This window comes from Eulemur rufifrons, chromosome 7, assembly GCF_041146395.1.
Source record: "Eulemur rufifrons isolate Redbay chromosome 7, OSU_ERuf_1, whole genome shotgun sequence".
NCBI lineage: Eukaryota > Metazoa > Chordata > Mammalia > Primates > Lemuridae > Eulemur > Eulemur rufifrons.
The window spans coordinates 13,249,864-13,271,999 of NC_090989.1; the positions used below are offsets into that span (position 1 = coordinate 13,249,864).

Below are 22,136 nucleotides of genomic sequence, written 5' to 3' on the forward strand. Positions count from 1 at the left end.
ACCATCTTTTCCCCTCGGAAATTTAAACTCAGACATGAATAAGTGCCTTTTAATAAATCAGTGTTATAATTATTCCCCTTGGGAAGTGTTTAGATTGGAGGATCTGCTTAACACACATTGTTAACACATCGCATGAGGCAAGAATTATTTTCTCCTCCCTTAAATTTAAATCCCACCTGGACTTAAATGAAGCCAACGTGCATGTGTCTAACCTGAGTAAATGAAAGGTGGATCTAAATGTAAACGCCCACGAATGTGTTCGTGTTGCCCTGAATCTCCTTGTTGTCTGTCCAGGTGACAGTGTGTGAGATGTACCAGTTGCAAAGGTTTTCTTAGTCACAGAGACATTGTTATAATGTGAAAGTAATTTAAAAGGCAAACAAATGATTTTATCTGTTCACAACAATGATGTTTATTTATAGCAGCTTTTGAGATGGCCTGTGTAGGTCCTGTTTGTTAGCAGAGCTGTGTGTTGTGTTGTTGTTTCCTGGTACGTAAATGGGGGCAGGAATGTCCAGAACAAAGAAGGTAATTCCTTCAGTGTCTGCTGTTAGGGAAGTCTCTGGTAATAAAGGGGAAGCTGGAGTAGGAAGTTGCAAAACTGTGTGTATGGGATTTCCAAAAAAACCTCGACAATGTTGTTGTGGTGTTCAGAGAAGGCCCTGAAGTATGGGAGCGAGAACATTGCCTCTCCCACTTGAATTTCCTATTCCTGCCATGCTGGCGTCTCTCCTCAGCTTTCTTAAAGTGCACCACTGTCAATTCCTGTCTTTCTGACTTTCTTTGATCACTAAACTTCCCCAACCACTTGTTGGTTATCTACTGCTGCGTAACAAATGACCCTAAAGCAGCCATTTTATTTATTCACTGTTCTGTGGCTCAGCAGTTTGGGCCAGGTTCAGCTGGTTGGTTGTTCTGCTGTCCTTACCTAGAGTCTCTCATGTGGCTTTGTCATCTGGTGGCTTGCCTGGGGCTGGATAGTTTAAGATGGACTCACTCCCAAGATTGGTGATTGGTAGCTGGGCCTCCTCTTGCTCAGGTTTCTCATTCTCAAGATCTAGCTTGAGATTTCTTTGTATGGTAGGTTCAGAATTCCAGAGGGGGTGTGGAGGGCAAGACCAGAAACTGCAAAATCACTTGAGGCCTTGGCTTAGAATTCACACATCATCACTAATGTCTCATTCTGTTGGTCCAAGCAAGCCACGAGGCCAGCACAAATTCATGGGGTGGAGAAATAGATACAAAAGTCTGTGCTTAAAGGGGTGGGAGGAACCATCACTCTCATCTTTGCAAATTGTCTGCCACAAACTGCTTTGCCTTTTCTCTTCCTAACTCATTTTATTAATTTTTAATCTTCAATTAAGGGTAGAAAGCATGACATAATGAGGTTATAAAAGAATATGTGCCTTAGAATCAGATCTAACTCCAGTTATTGATTTGTATGATTTTTTTTATTTTAGATGTTAATATTTTGCTAGATATATGTATTAAAGGTAACTTTTCTCAGTCTGTGACATGCCTTTTTTTTTTCATTTATGGTGCCTTTTGACAAAGAAAAGGTTTTAATTTTAGTAAAATCTGATCTTCAATCTTATATGGTGTATACTTTTTATATCTTGTTTCAGAAATCATTCCCTCAAGGTAACAGACATTGTTTTCTATACGTTCTTCTAAAAGATTTACAGTTTGGGTTTCATGTTCTGATGTATACCTCCCGTGTACTGATTTTTATGAATGGTGTGAATTAGGATCCAAGGTTATATTTTTCCATGTGGGTAATCTACTGTCTTAGAATAATTTATCAAATATTCTATTCCTATCTCACTGATCTGCAATGGTACATCTGCTGTGTATCACACGTTCCGATTGACAGTGGTTCGACTCACTACTTTTCAACTTCATGATGGGTTTATCAGCACGTAACCCATTTAGGTTGAGGAACATCTGTATGGTGGGGCTGTTCCTGGGCTCTCTGTTCTGTTCGCCTGTTCTGTACTGATTTATATTACTGCAATTTTATAGTATTTTAATATCTGGTAGGCAAAGTACCCTAATCTGGTTTTTCTTCTCTAAAATTGTTTTTCGTGTTTTGGCCTCTTTATATTTCATAAAAAATTTAGTTCCTAGAAAAATATTGGCAGTACAACGTGCATAAATACAGATTCTCTGACATTGCATGAGATTTTTATTGTGGCCTAATTTATGGCCTGTTTGGATAAATTGCTAATCCTTGGGAAAAATGTATATTCACTAATTTCTTGGGAATATTTCTTTGAAATACATTCATGGGTCAAGCTTAATAATTACTGATGTTTACATCTCCTATATTCTCATGGAATTGATTGTGTCTGACATTTATAGAGCTTTCTTTACATTTGCCTAATACATTTTTCAATCCTTTTAATCTTCTGTTTCTTTATGTTTAGGTTTATTGCTTGCATATAACATACAGCTGGGGCTTTGTTTTTCATTGTTCCTTTTTTTGTTTTCAACTTTACACTTATTTAGAAGATCCGTGTATCTTGACTTTCATTTTATTGTGCTCGATTTGTCTTGCTTGTTTTTCCTTCTCTTCCCTGCCCTCTTCTAGGTTGCTTTTGTAAATTCCTCTTTCAACTTCTATAATCAATTTCTATTCTTTTAGTTATTGCTCTTAAAATTTTAACATGATTCTTAACAGAGGCAGCTTTTCATATAGCAGATAGTGTAAATTTGAACCCCAAACACCATGAGGCCCGTCCTGCGGTTATAATCTCAGGGAAGAAACTTGACTCGCTCCCTCCTTACCCTCCTACCTTGCATTATAAGCAGAATTAGACAAGTTTCCTTTTTTTTTTTTTTTTTTCTTTTGCCAATGAACACTTTTTTCTTTTAATAGTTTTGCGTCTTTTTAGACTCAGGGGTATAGTTCCTCCAGGGAACCGTACGGGTGTGAGAGATTCAGTTCTAATTCCCTAAGTTGTACTGACCCAAGACCTGTTTTTCTGTCTTATGACTTTAAAGGTAAAACCAAAGGCCCGGGGTCCTGCTCCTGGGATATGTATGGGTGCCCTTTTGATCGTCACAGGGACTGGGGAGTCCTAATAGTGTTTCGTGCCCAGGAGCCAGGGAGCCTAGAGCCAAGTGTACACACGAAGAGCACAATTCTTTCCCCAAAGAATTGTGCCCCTGCTAATGCCAGTGCATTCTCACCGCTTTGGGAAACACTGCTCTGGGCTTGGGGATTGGCGGCTAGGACTGCATGGCATGGACGCCACCTCCTTCAGCTTCTTCATTTTGGGCTCTGGGAATTTCTTGGAGCTCAGCCGTATGTTTAAAAAGGACACCTGTCCTATTTTATTTAGCATTTGTAAGTATTTTGTAGAAGTAGGGTTTATTTATTTGTTTTTCAGGATACTTAGCCCATAGCATTGTTAGAAATGAAGATCCTTTTATTCGTTTTCCCACGATTTCACGAGCATCAGCTCTGTCTATCCCGGCCATTGTGTTACGCTGTGGGGAGATGCGGGGTGAAGACAGCTGACTACACAGCCTGTGAACGGTGCAACTCCGGAAGGTCACCATTCAGGAGGCCGTGAAGGTTGTCCTGTCACTTGTGCAGCCTGGCTGCTCTGGATGTGGTGCCGAGCGCGCCGTGCCATGAGAGCACTTCGCCTAGCACTGTTGGCACAGGGGCCCTAAATGAGCTCGTCAGCTCCTTGCCATCCGGCAGGGATCAACTCTTGCTTTTCTTTCTGGCTCCAGCACGTAGCTCATTGCCCCCATACACAATAGTCAATCACTTCTGTTTCCACGGGAGGTGACGGTGTGACATAGATGATGTCTGCCGAGTCACCCGAGCTTCCTTCTTTAACCACTACCACCTTATGAGGAGTAATGAAAAGAAGTGCAAGAAAATCCAAGCACTGGAGCCAGAGCAAGAGGGGAGAGGAGAGCAGATGGAAACCTCCAAACCATGCACGGTGCAGTCACTTAATTGGTGATTCATTCCAGCGAAGGGGAAGGGGACTGCAGGAGGCAGCCTTGGTGCCAGGTTTGCTCAGAGGTCCGCCTCCTCCCTAAGTTTCTTGGCCAACTTGGAATCCGAATAGAAAGCTCATGGCTGTCATGGTGTCGCTGGAGTGAGGCAGCCACTTTTCGGACTGAGCTAGCTTTCGTCCAAAGTGGCCGAGGCTCCTTCCACTCCCATTTCGTCTCTCTCCTCTCTTGTCTGGTAATAGCGATAGTGCTGTAGTCTCCGGTCCAGTGTCTGGCATATTCTAAGACAGTGGTATTCAAACCACTGTCTTATCAGATTTGGCTGGAGAAAGTTTGTAAGTTTGTTCTAGTCTTTCTACTCCAAGTGTGGTTCCTGGACCAACAGTATTGATTAGCATCGCTCAGGGCTGTTGAGAAATGCAGAATCGTAGGCTCAGCCCTGTAACTATTGAGTCAAAATCGGCATTTAACACAATCTCCAGGGGATCTAGATGCTCTGTACATTTGAGAAGCCTCCAGAGGGAAGGAATTCTAACGTCCTCTTCTCAGTGCAGAGAACCACCAGAGTAGGTGGGCATTCAGGAAGTGGGAAAGGAAGAGAGCTGCCCACACTTTTGCACAGAATATCATGGGAAGAGTGGGTATTATAGGATGTTTATAGTTTGCCAGACTTGGCAAAAACAGACATCACAGGGTTTTTCAGGGAACGGTATGGGACAGTCTGCTATTTGTTGTATACAAAATATATACTCTTATATTATAAATTATGATTGTCTTAGCTTGGGCTCCTATAACAAAATACCATAGGCTGAGTGGCTCCAACAGCAGTCATTTATTTCTCACAGTTTTGGAGGCTGGGAAGTCCTATCATCTGGGCACAGGCCTATTTGGTCCCTGATGGGGACCCTTTTCCTGGCTTGCAGATGGCCACCTACTTGCTCCTGTTCTCACATGGTGGACAGAGAAAAAGAGCTCTGGTTTTTCCCTCTTCTTATAAGGACCCCACCTCCGTGACCTCATCTAAACTCAGTTATTTCCCAAACACCCCTCCTCCAAACACTATCACTGTTGGGAGGTAGGGATTCAACATAAGAATTTGGGGGCGGGGGTGGAGACACAAAAGTTCAGTCCATAACAATTATTATGTATTATAAAATACATATTATAACTTGTAAAAACGTAATATAAAGTAATACTACGAGTAGTAACAACAAAAACTACCATTTTATTGAGCGAAGATGGTGGACCTTGTACTTGGAGGGTCTGACAATATACGTACACATCGTGAGCTCAGTTCGTTGTCGCCCTCACACGGGGGTGGCTTTTAGCCGTTACTGTCCATGTTGACCCACGCTCTCTTCTGATCGCACGTGACAGGGCACAGCCTCGGCAGTGAGCAGGGCAGCAGTGCCGAGACCGCGCCAGAGGACACCGAAGGGCCGGACTTGGAGTCCTCAGATGAGACTGATCACAGCAGCAAGGTGAGAGATTTTCATTTTCACATCCCATGTCTCGAACCGCTGAAGAATCGCAGCTGACGTGTCACCTCTGCAGCTGTGTGTGGTTAGACGGCCTCTCTATGGACAAAGTGTTTTTACTTCTGAGATGTCGCCAAATAGCGGGAGATGAAATCCCAATTACAGCCTTGATAACGAGCCCCTATGTGAGAATGTAGGGCAGAAATCACTTGCAATGGAATGAAGTCCTTTTTCTTTAATTCTTGCCACCACCGGAGTGCTCAGTTAATGCCACAGGTTTATCCTGTTTTCTTCTTACGTCTTCATTTGTGTCCTGTGAAAAAGCATCTGAAATGTGAATGATTGCGTCAGCCATGCTTTCTGGCTACTTAGGGTTTCGGTAATGAACTCCTTTTGAATTATCTGTGTTCGCCTCTTGTTAAAGGTGAGCACCTTTCACATTAAAGGGAAAGAAACAATTTTTTTTTAATTCATTCAAATAGACTGTTCTTTGGTTAAACCCCGTAAGGAAGTTCTTCTTCTAAATTTTTGATGCAAGGCGCTGGAATTGTTGCCCATAATTCATTGTGCTTCTCTTGCACTTCATGAAGAGTTCCATGGGTCAGTAGCCTCTTTTCATCACAGTCTTCAAAACACAATTTAAAAACTGTTACCTATATCCAAAAGACACACTTCCCCCACCATAAAAAGCAATTGCATGTGATTATGTTTTTGTGCTTATGCATCTTTTTGTATAACGTTGTTGACATATTTATGTTGATGCTTCTACCTGTCTCCCATTCTTTTGCTTGGCACTTACCTGTCACTTAACCTGAGCAAATCAGTAACTTTAAAGTTTACCGTTTTTCCCTCATCTGTAAAGTGTGATTCTTGCCTTTGCTTGGTGATTGGATTTTTGGGTAAGTCAAATAATACAACTATGGGAAAGCTCATTGATAATGGAAATATGCTTTTCAAACATGAACTGTTATTTACAAACCTACATTTCTACAGGTTTCCTGTCTTGTCTCCTCCTGTATTTATATATTTCTGTAGGACTTTGTTAGGTGCACATGTTTGACTCTTTTTTTTTTTTTTTTTTTTTTGAGATAGAGTCTCACTCTCTTGTCTGAGCTAGAGTGTCATGGCATCAGCCTAGCTCACAGCAACATCAAACTCCTGGGCTCAAGCGATCCTCCTGTCTCAGCCTCCCAGGTAGCTGGGACTACGGGCATGTGCCACCATGCCTGGCTAATTTTTTTCTATTTTTAGTTGTTTGGCTAATTTATTTCTATTTATAGTAGAGATGGGGTCTCGCTCTTGCCCAGGCTGGTCTCGAACTCCTGAGCTCAAACGATCCACCTGCCTTGGCCTCCCAGAGTGCTAGGATTACAGGCGTGAGCCAGCGCGCCCGGCCTGTTTGACTCTTCAACATCTTGTTTACACATATTCATTTCTCCTTTACCACCATAGGGTCGTCATTCTCGTTGTCTTTCTAAGTTGGGCAAGATATAAAATTTAATATTTGAAGGTAATGTTAATATTTATAGACTGAAGAGCATTATCTTTTTGGTTATTAATAAAAAGTAGATCAATGGAAATACACATGTTTCCTTTAAAGCCAAAAAGCAAAACAAAAACTGCTTAAAGTTACTTTTTATTTATGTGATACTTATGTTACTTTTACCCACTTTTTTTGGGGGGGTGGGGGTCAGTTGCCCTCAAGAGGAAGAGATATTTCTATACTGATGTAAGATATTTTGGAGGGTATATATTAAGTTATTCTATTATGGGATCTAAAAAAATTTTAATTTTCAATTTCTAATTGGATTTAGGAAAACTATTTATTTTTTTCCCGTATCTAAAACATTTATTTTTATTTTTATTTTTTTTTTTATTTTTATTTTTTTTTTGAGACAGAGTCTCACTCTGTTGCCCAGGCTAGAGTGAGTGCCGTGGCGTCAGCCTAGCTCACAGCAACCTCAAACTCCTGGGCTCAAGCAATCCCCCTGCCTCAGCCTCCCGAGTAGCTGGGACTACAGGCATGCGCCACCATGCCCGGCTAATTTTTTCTATATATATATTTAGCTGTCTGTATAATTTCTTTCTATTTTTAGTAGAGATGGGGTCTCACTCTTGCTCAGGCTGGTCTCGAACTCCTGAGCTCAAATGATCCGCCCACCTCGGCCTCCCAGAGTGCTAGGATTACAGGCGTGAGCCACCGCGCCCGGCCTAAAACATTTATTTTGAATACTTTTTAACTTGGATCATTTTTATTTTGCTGTAACAGCTCAGTGTTCTCATCTCCTTGTGGATTTTGAGAAAGATTGTTTCCACTTTAAATATAGTGAGTCATGAGATCATAAACAGAGTCCTCTATAATATGAGGGTCTGGCAGTGGCGAGGAAGGAAGAGGCCCCAGGGCTTTGTTGACTGGTCCCATGTGTCTCTCTGACTTCGTGCTTCCTTTTCCAGAAAACAAGGCAGGGGAACTCATCTGGATTAGAGGGGGTCAAATGTAGAAATAGCTGATTCTGTCCCTGGGTTTCTCTGTAGAAATTCATGGTGGGCTTTCTAAAAAAAGGAGAGAATTTTCTCAAAATTATTGACAACAAGTTTGGGTGATGATTTGAATATTTTTAAAGATCATGCAATAGATTGCTTTCAAATCATAGGTTTGTATTTCTTTGGAACACTGTGTAATTCGGTACCCAGAAATACTTCCTAATTTGGGTTTGATTCAGATTTTATCTTCCTTATTAGAAATATTTTATCATGCAACCCAAGTTAGTTAAGTAGAATAACCTGCGATGAATTAAATTTCTCATTTAGGATATTTGAAAGCAAAAGCCTTAAGTGACTGGGTCCTATGGTGTATTGTTAATAATAAACAGATGTAACACTTATTTAATGTTTTGCATATATTAGGTACTGTTCTGTATTATCTCATTCCCATAACACTCCTGAGAGAGAGAGACTATTATTTTCCCTATTTTATAGATGAAGATACTGGAACAGAGAGGTTAAGCGACTTGCCGAAGGTCACACAGTTCTATAATGGCAAAACCAATATGCAAACCCAGTTTAGCTACAGGCTTTGTGTTGTTAATGCCTATGTTAAAACTACCTTTCGTCCAGATTCTTACCGTCTGGTGTTAAATGCCAGGCTTTATTAAAAAAAAAGAAATTAATGTATTTTTTGTGCTGTAGGCCAATTAGATATTTAGTGATTGAAACCACTTAAATATTTTCCTAATGCTTAATCTTTCTTTTTTTTTTTAAGCTTTAAAGTAAAAGCAAGCAAAAACCTTAAGTTTCTTGATTAAATATTTTTTTTTGATGCATCTCCCTTATCAGTGTGTACTTTTTCTTGAGAATAAACTGAAAATTAATTTTTAAATTGTTAGCTGTCTAAATGTGGAAGGATGATTTAGCCTTGTCTGAATGCGGCCGGCTGAGCGTAGAAATGTAAATAAGCAGGTAAATAGAAACAAGTAATCATTTTTTATTCTACCTGAATATGTAAGAGCTGTTGATTTTGTTGTTGTTGACTATTTTTGCTGTGCTTTCTAAATGATCTGTTTTACACAATATTGGGCAGGATAAAGAGAAAGTATGTTGGAGTTCTTTGTGTTTTTCATTTTTTTTTTTTTAAATAGCAGTTTTTGCTATGAATGGCCTTTTGGAGTTGAGCAAGTGGATAATTGTGTGCTTGTTGTTGAGCGGTGGTGGCACTGGAATGTCACAGGCAGGGAGCAGGGGGTGGGGCCTTCACACCCAGGGGCAGACCAGCAGCGGCCTTTCTCCTTTGTGAGCCACCTCCTGCCTCTTGCGACTGTGGGTGACAACCTCAAAAAGCCTCATCACGACTGGCTACTTGTTTCCCTTCTCCTAATAGAAAACTCTTGTTTCTGGAAATGAATGCTAATTAGCTCCGGGCAGTCAAGTCATGTGTCAGGCATTCCAGGCCTCCTGGCAGCCACAGTTTTGTTTTCCATGTAACAAATGTACTAGAATCATTTTCAGGACATTTGCATTCAAAACGACTTCTTTTTTTCTTTTTAATCTGTGTTGTGATTGTCTGAGAAATGTCTGCTTTTGAAACAAAGCAAAAGCGGAAAATGGGAAACTATATAAACTGTTTAAAAAAACATTTTTTTTTTTCTTTTTTGGTGCCTGCTCCTGACTGGCTGAGGAAGAGGAATGCCTTCAAAGTTGTCAGAGCCGGCAGGTTTAATATTCCTGTGCGGTGCATGATGCTGGCCAATCAGCTGATCTGGGCTGCAGGGCAGAGACGCTCGCATCCCGGGGAGGCGTTTTGTGCTTTGTTTTCTTGCCTGCCTCAGCTCTCTCTCTTTCTGGAACTTTTGTTGTTTAGCCAGGTGAAATCAAAGCAGGAGTTCTGGTCCACGGTTTAGCCTTTGATGGCCTCCCAGGGGGCCCTGACGGGAAGCGGGTGCAGCTCTCAGGCCGCACTGTCGCTGTCTTTGCTGCATTGAGATGTGGCCCTAGGTTTCAATGGGAAACCCAGCCTGGGACATCCTTATGAGAGGATGCTCCCTTCGGAGCTGGAAGGTGCTTGGTGCTCTGGGTGTGTTTTAAGAAACTTCTGTTTCCGTGCTGAACACGTCAGGTGGTAGGATTAATTACCATGAGAATATATTCCTGATGATGTCTGCCCTGTGGAAAATAAAGCGCAAGCCCAGGATTGAAAACAATGACAAGTCCGGTGACTCTATATATCGGACCCTTCATCTGGTGAGCGGTTTGCTGTTTGAATTCTATCTTGCTAGCCTTGTTTATGTTGTGACTTTTCAGCTGAATTGTTCAGCCCAAAGGATGGTGATTATACTTGTCCCATTTCCCCAAATTTTATCCTTTTGCCCTCTGGACCCCCTTGTTGATAGAGAATATATATTGTAGGATTTTTTTGGAGGGCAGGGGGATGAGCAATCGGTGTGGAGTTGAATTTGCCTAGAATCTTTACCTTTATCTACTCTTTTATACTTAAATGGCAGAAAGATGTAGTCTGTATTTTTTGTTTGATTAATTGTCACTGGGATTGTTTCCCCTTCTTTTGGTTATTGAGAGTTTGTGTTTTGTGTTATAGGCATGGCGAGTCTCTCCCATCCCCCCATCAGATTGGGTGGTCGGGTGTTGGGCAAGCAGCGCTGGAAACAGGATGTTCCACTTGCCTCTTTCTATAAAGCTTTAGGTATTTTGACTTGATTTCTGCTTACTTGAGAAGGAGACAGATACAGAAGTGTTGGCTCAGGGGATGTGTTAACGGTTTAATGTCAACTGACCTATTTGAACAGGTCTGTTCCTGTGGTAAATGTTAACTCTGCAATAAGAAAATGTAGTGGGTTAATGGCAAGAAATAATTTAACAAAATCAAACTAAACCTTTTAATAGTAAATTATTAATCTCGGAGTCTGTCGACGATTAAATTTTGTGTCATTTAATGAAACTTAAACTTTGACAGTGAGTGGGTCTGATTTACCCAAATAAGCCTTAAGTCCCTTCTCGGCTGTTTCTTCTTTGAAGTTTGTTTAAGAGGAAACTGACAAGGTGCTAGAGAACCGTACGGATTATCGTTGTATTTAATGTCTCTGAAATTATGGAGTGCATTGTCCCCAAAAAAGCTTAAGTAAAGGCTATAAGATTTTAGGCCACTCTGGCCCCTTTTAAATCTGTGGGATGTGTTAAATCGGTCAGACTCAAAGACCAGTTTTAGAACTGTGAACTCATCTAGAGTTAGAAATTGCCTTTAGTGATTGCATAACAGGAAGAGCTTAAACAGCTGGGTAGCTTGAGTGGCTAGCGTGTACTTAAAAGTCTACCCGCTCTTTCTGTACTTTCTTTTCATCTTCCACAGGGGGAAAGCGATATTATAAACATGGAGCGTCACGCTGGCCTCAGTAAAGTGGCCCATTTCCTCTTGCCATTGTCCTCTTCTTCTCTGTATGTTGGTCAGATAATTCTTAGTCCTGACAGGGGAACAGTTCTGCTACCCTCTAACAATTCTAAACTCTCAAATGCCTGTAAGTGCTTTTTGGTTTCCAAGGTGACTGATTGCAGTCTTCAAGTGGGGGAGAGATTTGTACTTTTCCTGCTGGAGAAACCTGGTCTGTCTTCCCCTTGCAGAAGTCCTTAGCTACTTGTCCCAGATGCTGGAAGCATGGCTTGTGGGAGCATGATGAGAACCTCCTGTTAAGGCCACCTTTCTGGGCGCCTGTGGCCCCAGTGCCTGGTGTGGGAATGACGGGAATGCCACGTGACACCCAGTGATGGGGCGGGGCAAAGCCCTGCACTCAGCTCCTCCCACATTCTACCTCCCAGCTAAGCTACCTATGTAGCTTGTGGATTTCGATGTAAAGAAGTTTGGCCACAGCGAGGGGCAAGGGGGATTTAAAAGCCGGGCCACAATGTGTAAAAAATCTCTACCTTAAAGGTATTCTAAAGAAGACCCGCATTTCATACTTCCTTCAAAGGACATTTTTTGAGTAATATTTTAATAAAACCGAGTTCTCAAACTTGATGCCGCCCTTTTAAGTTGTTTCCAAGCAAAACATTGAGCCTGTAAAATAAACTCCCCTGACAACATTTATATGCATTGTAACCTGTAATTCTATGGTACTTTTTAATTCTTTATTCAAATAACATGCAGTTGACAATAAAGAGATTATATCTCTTTGGACTCAGTCCCTTGTGATACCTAAGAGTTTGTACCTTGAGTCAGTGAACCAGGTTGCCAGTGGAGAAACCTCTCTGCCCCTTGCTCAAGTTCAGAGATCACTCGTCTAAGTCTATCCTAGGCTTGGGAATGTGTCTAATAAGAAATGGATGCTTAAGGCTCTGAACTCTCCAAAAAGGACCCAAGGGAATTTTTAAGTGTCCCTTGGGATGCTTAAGGTATTTCCTAATATTAATATAATCCAAGACTTGGCTCAGGGGTGTGACAGGAGGAAGGTGAATACCTGGCTGTTTGCAAGTGAGGTTGGGGTAGGAGACAGGTGAGTTTAGGGCACTAAAGCCCCAGCCCATATTTTGCTGGCTGAAGTTTTCCCTCTATATAGGTCTGCTTAAAACTAAAGACGCCAAACTTTAGAGGAGATGGTGAATTTTACACAGGCCAAGTCAGGAACCCTATTCACACTCTTAAAACTGGAAATCTCAAAGTAGTTGTGGTGAAACAGAGGAAACGAAAACCCAGAAACTCCATCCCATACCTTCTGTTATTCTACTGATATATAACTGAGAGTGGTGTGAATCGGAAGCACAAAGGAAAGTGTATTTTGGAATTTCCTGTTTTTGATATATGTCAGATCCCCATGTTTATGGTGTTTGCCTTTTGTGAACTCATGGGACATACTTGGTATGATATATAAGGACATTGATTTCACATGGATAATTTATTTGAATGATAGAAGTGCAGGAAAGTGTACTATACCTCTACAATAGGTCCTTGAATAATGTCGTTCTTGTTTATCATCCTTTCATTATAATGTTGAGGAGGAAAAAATTGATTTCTGGATAGGGCCTCTGTCTATGTGGAGTTTGCACATTATCCCCGTGGCTTTGTGGGTTTTCTCTGGGCACTCTGGTTTCCTCCCACATCCCACAGATGTACACATTAGGTTAAGTGGTGTGGCTAAATGGTCCCAGTCTGCCTGAGTGTGTGTGCGTGTGTGTGTGTGATGTATACACGCCCTGCCATGATGGAACGGTGTCTTGTCCAGGGTTTGTTCTCACATTTTGCCCTGAGCTGCTGGGGTAGACTCTGGCCACCCGGGACTAGAATAAATGGGTTATAAAATGAATGAATGAATGAATGAATGAATTCAAATTATTGTGAAATATTACTAAAAGTTTATAAAGTATGTGATAATTATACAAATGCATGACAATAAACGATGCGATAAGAAAGATTTGTTCTTGGTAGTTTTTGAACTGCCTGGTGGTAGGAGGTGCTTCTTACAATTTTTACTTTGCAAACATTTATTCCTTGATTTAACCTACCACCACTACAACCACTGTCACTTGCTGATTTACCAAAAGTTGGGTAAATAATTATCTTGTTTTTTAACTGTCTTATATGTATGGATAGCTCACATTTATTTAATATCTTTAATCTTTAATATTAGAAGTGTTTGGTCTTTATTTAGAAGTTTGGTGATGTTTTTGTGACCAGATATATGCAGTAGTAACTTAACTTGTTTATATCAATTAGGCCTACGGCAATTTTGGTTTCTTTATACATCATTTACCTTAAAGTTGCAGTTTCCAAGAATCTATGGATGATTCTAAGTGAGGACTTATTGTAATGGACTGCAGTGATGGATGTATTTGTTATAAGTAATAGTTTTGCTATTAATTTGTGTGAAGGACACACAGCTGGGGTTATAGTTGGAACATTTTAAAAAGCATTGTGTGGCCGGGCGTGGTGGCTCACGCCTGTAATCCTAGCACTCTGGGAGGCCGAGGTGGGCGGATCGTTTGAGCTCAGGAGTTCGAGACCAGCCTGAGCAAGAGCGAGACCCCATCTCTACTAAAAATAGAAAGAAATTATATGGACAGCTAAAAATATATATTGAAAAAATTAGCCGGGCATGGTGGTGCATGCCTGTAGTCCCAGCTACTCGGGAGGCTGAGACAGGAGGATTGCTTGAGCTCAGGAGTTTGAGGTTGCTGTGAGCTAGGCTGACGCCACGGCACTCACTCTAGCCTGGGCAACAGAGTGAGACTCTGTCTAAAAAAAAAAAAAAAAAAAAAAAAGCATTGTGTAAGCAAAGGTGCCACTTATACATTTGTTGTGTTAGGTTAGGTTCCTTTGCCAGGTGCCAAATCAAAGCAACAGAGGAGAGTTTGGGATGCAATGGGGGGGCAGGGTGTTTAGTCGTCAGCTGTTGCCACCAGCTGTCCCTGGGATTTTCATTTTGGTGAGGGTTTTATTCTTTCTTATATAACTATGCTATAATGAGTTGCCTCTTACAGCAATCATTAGATCATCTCAAAGACAAGTGAACATTTTTGTTAAAATGGATGTATTTGTTCCTTTTCAATTTTTAAGACAAAACCCTGTTTGACTGTGTATTTAATGATGATGTTGACCTAGTAAAAATCCTAGCATAACTAAATAAACCTGTTTGATTTATTTCTACCCAAATAAGCTTTGATTAAAAACACATGGTCTTTCTTTTTTTCACAGCCTTATTGAGATCTAACCCACATACCACAGAATTCAGCCCATTTTGCTAAGTTTTTCCAGTCAGTCACCTAAGGGAGAATTGTCTGAGGGGATATTCAATGTTTGAAACACACAAATTCACAGAAAACTTTGGATAGTGCCAGTGATAGGTTACTGATGCCTTCTGGCATGTAGGACTGGGTTTAGCATTAGCAACAAAGCTGTGATGAATCTAAGAGAATTGGAACAATAATTATGTGATGTTGGTCCTGGCCTCTCCTCTTTCCGGTCCGGACTCTGCTGCTAATGCATGCTTGTTAGGTCCTGATTTTCCCTGTCCTCATTCCAGACTTTCTTCCCTTTTGGATATGCTAATGAGGGACAGGCTCTTTAAAGTTAGCTGCCTTCCTCTATGTTTAAAATTGCCCCGTCCAACACACTTGGTTTTAGCTTTTCTGCCCTACATAAAATGCCAGCCTTGACTTGCAGCTCTGTGCACCAACTGTTGTGTTGGGCATGGTGTTCTTCTCTGGTAAGTGGGTGATGGAAGAAGTAATTATTTATTTGTACCTGTATTTATTGGAAATACCTAGGGTTGAATTCAACAGGAGCAGAAGAGTATGAGAAGGCAGCCACTGCCTTCAAGGAGATATCCATTAAACGTTCCTAGAGTGGTGCATTGAAACAAATATGAATGAACTAGATTTTTGTGCTACAAAAATAGCCTCTGGAACAATCCCATAGAGAGCTTTAAAAAAATATGGATATCTGTACATTCCACCCCAAAGATTCTGATTAAATTGATCTGGGGTGTGCATAGGGCATTGGGATGTTTCAAAGCTCCCCAGGTGATTCCAACATGCAGCCAAGGTGGAGAACTACCTTGGCTTATGGGTTTTTCAGCATCCCATGCTTTGGAGAACTATTTTGCATAACTTGAAAAGTTGGCATTTTAGAATCCTAGAATCCTGAATTTCAAATGGATGATGGAATCTTGTACAACCTTTATGATCTGCATCTGATTCATCCCAGGTGGAGGTTAGATGGAGACTATTTCCCATTGAGGCCTGCTTCAGGGCTAACTCCCTTATTCTTAGAGGGGAGCGAATCTTTCTGCCTTTAGAGAAGCTGGAGAGATAGAAACTTTTTTTTTTTTTTTTTAATGTGTGTGTATCTGTGTCAATTTTAAACAGAGACAGGAAGCATCTTAGCTTGTAAAATCGTCCTTGTAACATTGCAAAGTAAGAAGATAGTGTACTGAACTGAGAGTCTGAGTATTAATTATGGGTGAAATGCAGTTAACTTCTCTGTCTCCTGATTTATCAGCTTCTTGCACAGTGGTTAAGATCATAGGCTTTGGAACCAGACTGCCTGGTTCAAATCCTAGCTCTGCCACTTCTGTGCTGGGTCATCTTGGATGAGTTACTTAACCCCTCTGTGCCTCCACTGTCCTGTTAAATGGGAGTGATAACAGCTCTGACCACTTGGGAGGATAAAATGCATCACACCACTGCCTGACATGCAGCTGAGTGCTCAATACATGTTGGCAATTGTTATTATGATTGTTTTGAGCATGTAAGGAGCTCTCGTATGTGTGGAGCAGTTTGGGGAAACACGAGGTGTCATTCCTACGTGACAGTTCATTAACCAGCAAGAACACCTCCAGGAGGGACAGGTTTCAGACCCGTCTCTCTAATGAGGGATAACGACCTCTGCCTTCCCTTTCCCCCTGTGCTCTGAAGAGCACAGAACAGGTGGCCGCGTTTTGCCGCAGTTTGCATGAGATGAACCCCTCTGACCCGAGCCCGTCTCCTCAGGACTCCACGGGGCCTCAGCTAGCCACCATGAGACAACTGTCGGACGCGGATAAGCTGCGCAAGGTGATCTGCGAGCTCCTGGAGACGGAGCGCACCTACGTGAAGGTACGTCCTCCCCCCTCGCCCCCCTCCCCGCGGGCCTTCTCTGCCTCCGCTTCTGGGAGGAATGAAGTTGGTGTCTCTACTGTTTTTGACCAACAGCAAAGTCACATCGAGTAATGAGTATCTTGGTCTCTCATGGAATTGAACCTTTACTCTGAATGTTAAAATCTCCTTTAGAGTTTTAAGGAAGTTTGTCAATTCTTACAGTAATTCAGTGATGTGTGTATAATGGAGAGAAACGAGACGGTGAATATTAAGTGATCCCTCTGACCTTTCTAAATATGTCGTTGAGCTAATACTAAAACTGAATTTAGTTTTTTGGAAACATGAAAATATTACCTTCACCATCTGAGTCTAGGCAGAAGGGTGTTGGGTCTGCTGTCTTTGTATTATCATTTGTTCTGACATCCATTTATATTCCTCATGTGACAGCAGTGTGATGTGTTTAATTACCTATATTTTATTCTTTAAATCAGGGCTTAGCAAATTATGACCCTTGGGCCACATCCAGCCTGCTGCCTGTTTTTGGAAATAAAGTTTTATTAGAACACAGCCATGCTCGTTCCTTTATGTATTACGTGTGCCTGCCAGCAGTTAAGGGGTTACAGCAGAAACCACGTGGCCTGCAGAGCCTCCGATGTTTACAGAAAAGGTTGGCTCACTCCTGCTTTAAGGGGCCTAAGTGACCGAATGTCTGTAATGTTAGCATCTGGGACATGATCTATTTGTTCTCCTTTAGAGTCTTTATAGACTTTTAGATGTGCTAATGAGGAATCCTTTCAACCCTCAGGACTTAAACTGCCTCATGGAGAGATATCTGAAACCGCTTCAAAAAGAAACTTTTCTCACGCAAGATGAGGTATGGTGGAAATTGTCTTCGCTTTGTGAGGGTCACCCTGCAGTTTGACTGGTTGGTAAAAAGGAAAAAATGGCAAGCACACATCACACTGAACGCCTTTTGAATTCATTCAGTTGTAATAAATAGGTCAAATTATTGCCTGATAAGCCAGGGTGTGTATTTGGGGAGTAAGGAGCTGCCCCACCCTCTGGTTCTGGGATCATTTTCTTAATTGATTAGAATGATAGAAAAACTCTGTTGTCAGATACAAATAAAGTTTCTGAAGACTATTGAAACAGGAGGTAGATTAAATTCTGCTTTATTTTCCAGCTTGATGTGCTCTTTGGAAATTTAACTGAAATGGTAGAGTTCCAGGTAGAATTCCTTAAAACTCTAGAAGATGGGGTGAGACTGGTACCTGACTTGGAAAAACTTGAGCAAGTCGACCAATTCAAGGTAAGTCTCATCTTCAAATAGGGCAAAGCTGCCTCCCAGAGTCGCGGTGAATCATCCTGTGGGTCAAGTTGAATGTCCTGGTAGTGCATTGTGGAGGCTTTATGATCTCCTTGGTTCCTTCTCGTGCTTGTGGTGTTGATGTCTTCGTTGGACTGTCACATTGGGGTCAGTTCCTTAGTGGAATCGGAGAGGGGGAGTGAGTGTGTCTTGCTGGTCCAGCTAAGGGAAAACCAGTGCCATCCACTGGTGCAGTTACTGGTTTTTACTTTGGAAGATGTACCAACCTTGACTTTTTGTTCAGTTTGCAAGGGGGACTTTAGTATTTTAGCTATTAGCAAATTAGAATCACACCCTCAGTCTCTCAGTAAACAAATTAATTTATCCTGTTCTGGGAACCGTTGCTTAATGGAAATGCTTATCATTATCCAGGAGGAAGACAATCTTCCAGCACACAGTGTCCTTGCAAGTCTAATGAGGATTTATGACTAGTGCCGTAGCAAGGATGCGTATGGCTTAATTCCTCTTCCCTGGTTGGCTTTCTTTTACTGCAGAGATTTCCTGTGCTGTATCTCCAATTGGCACAACTCATTGATTCACGTGTTGGCCTATATATCACCCATGTATTATTAATTGAGGTATAATTGGCAAACAATACACTGCACATAAAGTGTACAGTGTGAATTTTCTCTCTTTCTCTCTCTCACACACATACACGTACCTATGAAACCATCACCACATCAGGACAATGAACATAATTACCACCCCTGGATAATTAGGGAAGTCTTTTCCTGCTCCTATGTGATTTCTCTCTCCTGCCTCTTGCTGCCTGCCCCCCACCCAGGCTCTGCTTTCTGTTACCGTAGGTAGGTTTGCATGCTGGGATTGTATGTAGCTGGAGTCCTGCATATACCCTTTTTTCTATGCAGCTGCTTTCACTCTGGGAGCCATCTGCATTGCTGCATATATCAACAGCTCATCCCTTTTTATTGCCGAGTAGTCTTTCATCGTGTGCCTAGACACCACTGTTATCCTTTCACCTTTGCTGGGCATTTGAGTTGTTTCTCATTTTTAGCAATTGCAAATAAAGCTGTTATGAACATTTGCACACAAGCTTTAGGGTGAATATATGCTTTCATTTCTCTCGAGTACCTAGGAGTTGGAATGTTTGGGTCATACGGCAAATGTGTGTTTAACTTTTTAAGAAATTGCCGAACTGTCTTCTAAAGTGGTTATCCCATTTTTCCTCCTCACTCTGCTGAGGAGGTCATGATCACTCTTTTTAATTTTAGTCATTCTAACAGGTATGTAGGAGCACCTCGTTGTCATTCTGATTCTAATTTGGAGGTCATGATCACTCTTTTTAATTTTAGTCATTCTAACAGGTATGTAGTAGCACCTCGTTGTCATTCTGATTCTAATTTGGAGGTCATGATCACTCTTTTTAATTTTAGTCATTCTAACAGGTATGTACTAGCACCTCATTGTCATTCTGATTCTAATTTCCCTAATGACTTATGATAATGAGCATCTTTTTATGTGCTTATTTGCGTTTAGTATGTCCTCTTTGGTGAAGTGTTTTTTCCAAATCATTTACCCATTGATTTTATTGGGTTGTTTCCTTGCATTGAGTTTTGAGAATTCTTTGTATATGCTGAATATAAGCCTTTATTAAGTGTAGGATTTATAAATATTTCCTGGCAGTCTCAGGCTTGTCTTTTCATTTTCTTGTTAGTATCCCTGAAAGAGCAGAAGTTTTAAATTTTAATTAAATACAGTTTTTCATATTTTTTCTTTTTGGATCATACTTTTGGCGTCATTTCTGTGAAATCTTTGCTTAAAGCAGGATCATAAAGAGTTTTCCTATGTTTTCTTTTAGATGTTTTGTAGTTTGGGGATTTACGTTTGGCCTCTGATCTATTTTGACTTGAATTTGTTAAAAATAGGGCAAGGAATTTCTGGATACCCTTCACCTTGGCTCCCCAAATGTTAACATTGGACTACATTTGCTTTATCTTTTTTCTCCCTCTTCTGTATGTATGTATATGTGTGTGCATGTGTGTATATAAAATATTTTCTTTGTGAACCATTTAAGAGTCAGTTGTAGGCATAATACCCCTTTAACCCTAAATACTTCTCATAATTCATTTTTGTGTTCAAAAATTGCTTGACTTAGCTCATTTTCTCCCCTCTTCATGGTGGTTATGCTATCCATTTGAAATAGTTTGGTTCATTGTCTCCATTTGTAATGATACCTATTTTCTAAATTAGTAAATTAATAATTTAGGTGGTAGAACACATGATACAGGCGAGTAGTTTGTCAGTAAATCAAAAATGTTACTTAATGTGGAGCATAGTAAAAATAGACATAGACATACTTTAAAACACTTTGTTTTAACATAAAATGTCTAACATTCATTGTAGGCGTTTATACATCTTTTGCTGGGTGTTTGAGTTTAGGTCCAGTTAATCACTTTAAGGAGTAACAGAAAGGAGATTTTGGTTAACAGAACTTTGACATAACACGAGCATATTGTGAGTGGTGTTATTTTAGGGAGGGATTGGTCCATTGATTCTTTTAGCTACAGGTGGAGCATCTCAAATCTGGAAGTCTGAAATCTGAACTGCTCAAAAATCTGTAACTTTTTGAGTGCCAGCACGATGCTCAAAGGAAATGCTCCTTTGGGATTTCAGATTTTCAGATTTGGGATGTTCGACTAGCAAGTATAATGCAAATATTCCAAAACCTGAAAAAAATCTGAAATCCGAAACAATTCTGGTCCCAGGCATCTCGGATCAGGGATACTCAAGCAGTACTTCCACACTAAACAGTCACTCTTCTAAATTCCATTTAAGCGGGACCCTCTTCACAGACCTTCCCTTTGCTGCTTATGACATAATCTGATGATCTCCATTCTGTCTGTGATGCAAGACTAGTGAAGGACGCTGAGTGTGCCCTGCCTGCAGGCTTCTCTCCAGTTCCCCTGGGTCTGTTTCTAGACAGTCACTGTTTGCTCTTAAACCTGTTGCTGTTGGTTTTCACAGTTGCTGTTCTGTTTTAATCCTCATTGTTTACTTGGCCACAAATATAAAAACTTGTTAAAATGTTCAAACTGTGTTGCATAGAATACTAGTCTTGAGGCAGTATCAGAAAGAAATAATTAGTTCTGAGGTCAAATAAGTTTTGATAAAATTTCCACTTGGAAATTTCCACTTTGCAATGTACACCAGCTACAAGAAGAGAAACCTTGAGGAACTAGAGTCTTTGTTGGGTGAAATACAGTCCTTGTGTATAAACTCCTCATATTTGTGTACACTGTGTGCCCTGAGATCAATTTTTAAAGCCAGAATAATAAAATGTTTTTTATTAATACCATAATGTTTTATCTGTGGTTACTATATGGTAACTATAAGTGCTTAATAAACGTCAAGTTAAATGAATGACTTTAAGATGGCTAAATGGGGGGATTACATTTAGAGCATTTTCTTACACAACTTGCCTTGTTTAATTCTTGAGTGTGGCTGGAAGGATAACCATAGCTCACAGGGACGGATGGCTCTTGCCAATGCCCTCTCAGCCACGGGGCAGGGAGCGGGAGGGCTTGACAAGTACAGGAGGAAAAGTAGAACATGTAGGAAGAGAATTTAGGCCTCTGATTATCAATTATGAGTGGTTTAAAAATTATATTTTTGTTATCATAGTAGACATACTATCCGAATTCTCTGTGTTGTTCATTAGATAAGTTGCACTTTGGGGAACCCAGTTTATCACTTAAATCCAAAACCTTATTTGTTCGCTTGGAACCAAACTTTTAATTTAAGCCTAAATAAGCAAAGCCTCTCTCTGAACAAGACTAGATCAGTGTGAAACTCATAGAGGATGTTTTTTCTGAGGCCTCTTTCACATATATATTGTACATAAGATATTCATATTAGCCGGACGCGGTGGCTCACGCCTGTAATCCTAGCACTCTGGGAGGCCGAGGCGGGTGGATCGCTCAAGGTCAGGAGTTCGAGACCAGCCTGAGCAAGAGCGAGACCCCGTCTCTACTAAAAATAGAAAAAAAATTATATGGACAACTAAAAATATATATATAGAAAAATTAGCCGGGCATAGTGGCGCATGCCTGTAGTCCCATAGTCCCAGCTACTCGGGAGGCTGAGGCAGGAGGATCGCTTGAGCCCAGGAGTTTGAGGTTGCTGTGAGCTAGGCTGACGCCACGGCACTCACTCAAGCCTGGGCAACAAAGTGAGACTCTGTCTCCAAAAAAAAAAAAAAGAGAAGAAGATATTCATATTAT

General features: G+C 40.9%; 1 protein-coding gene across 11 annotated transcripts in view; it reads left to right on the plus strand.

Annotated features, from left to right (window-relative positions):
* Positions 1 to 22,136, plus strand: part of TIAM1 (TIAM Rac1 associated GEF 1) — a 353,935-nt gene that overhangs the window by 305,815 nt on the left and 25,984 nt on the right. For 8 of the 11 annotated variants that reach the window (XM_069472356.1, XM_069472358.1, XM_069472361.1 and 5 more), the window contains 4 exons: positions 5,356 to 5,459; positions 16,368 to 16,547; positions 17,335 to 17,403; positions 17,713 to 17,838. In XM_069472356.1, the coding sequence (XP_069328457.1) occupies positions 5,356 to 5,459; positions 16,368 to 16,547; positions 17,335 to 17,403; positions 17,713 to 17,838 (479 nt within the window). Of the gene's footprint in view, positions 1 to 5,355; positions 5,460 to 9,700; positions 10,194 to 16,367; positions 16,548 to 17,334; positions 17,404 to 17,712; positions 17,839 to 22,136 lie in introns of those variants that run through there. The other 3 variants (XM_069472364.1, XM_069472366.1, XM_069472367.1) reach the window with 3 other exon arrangements.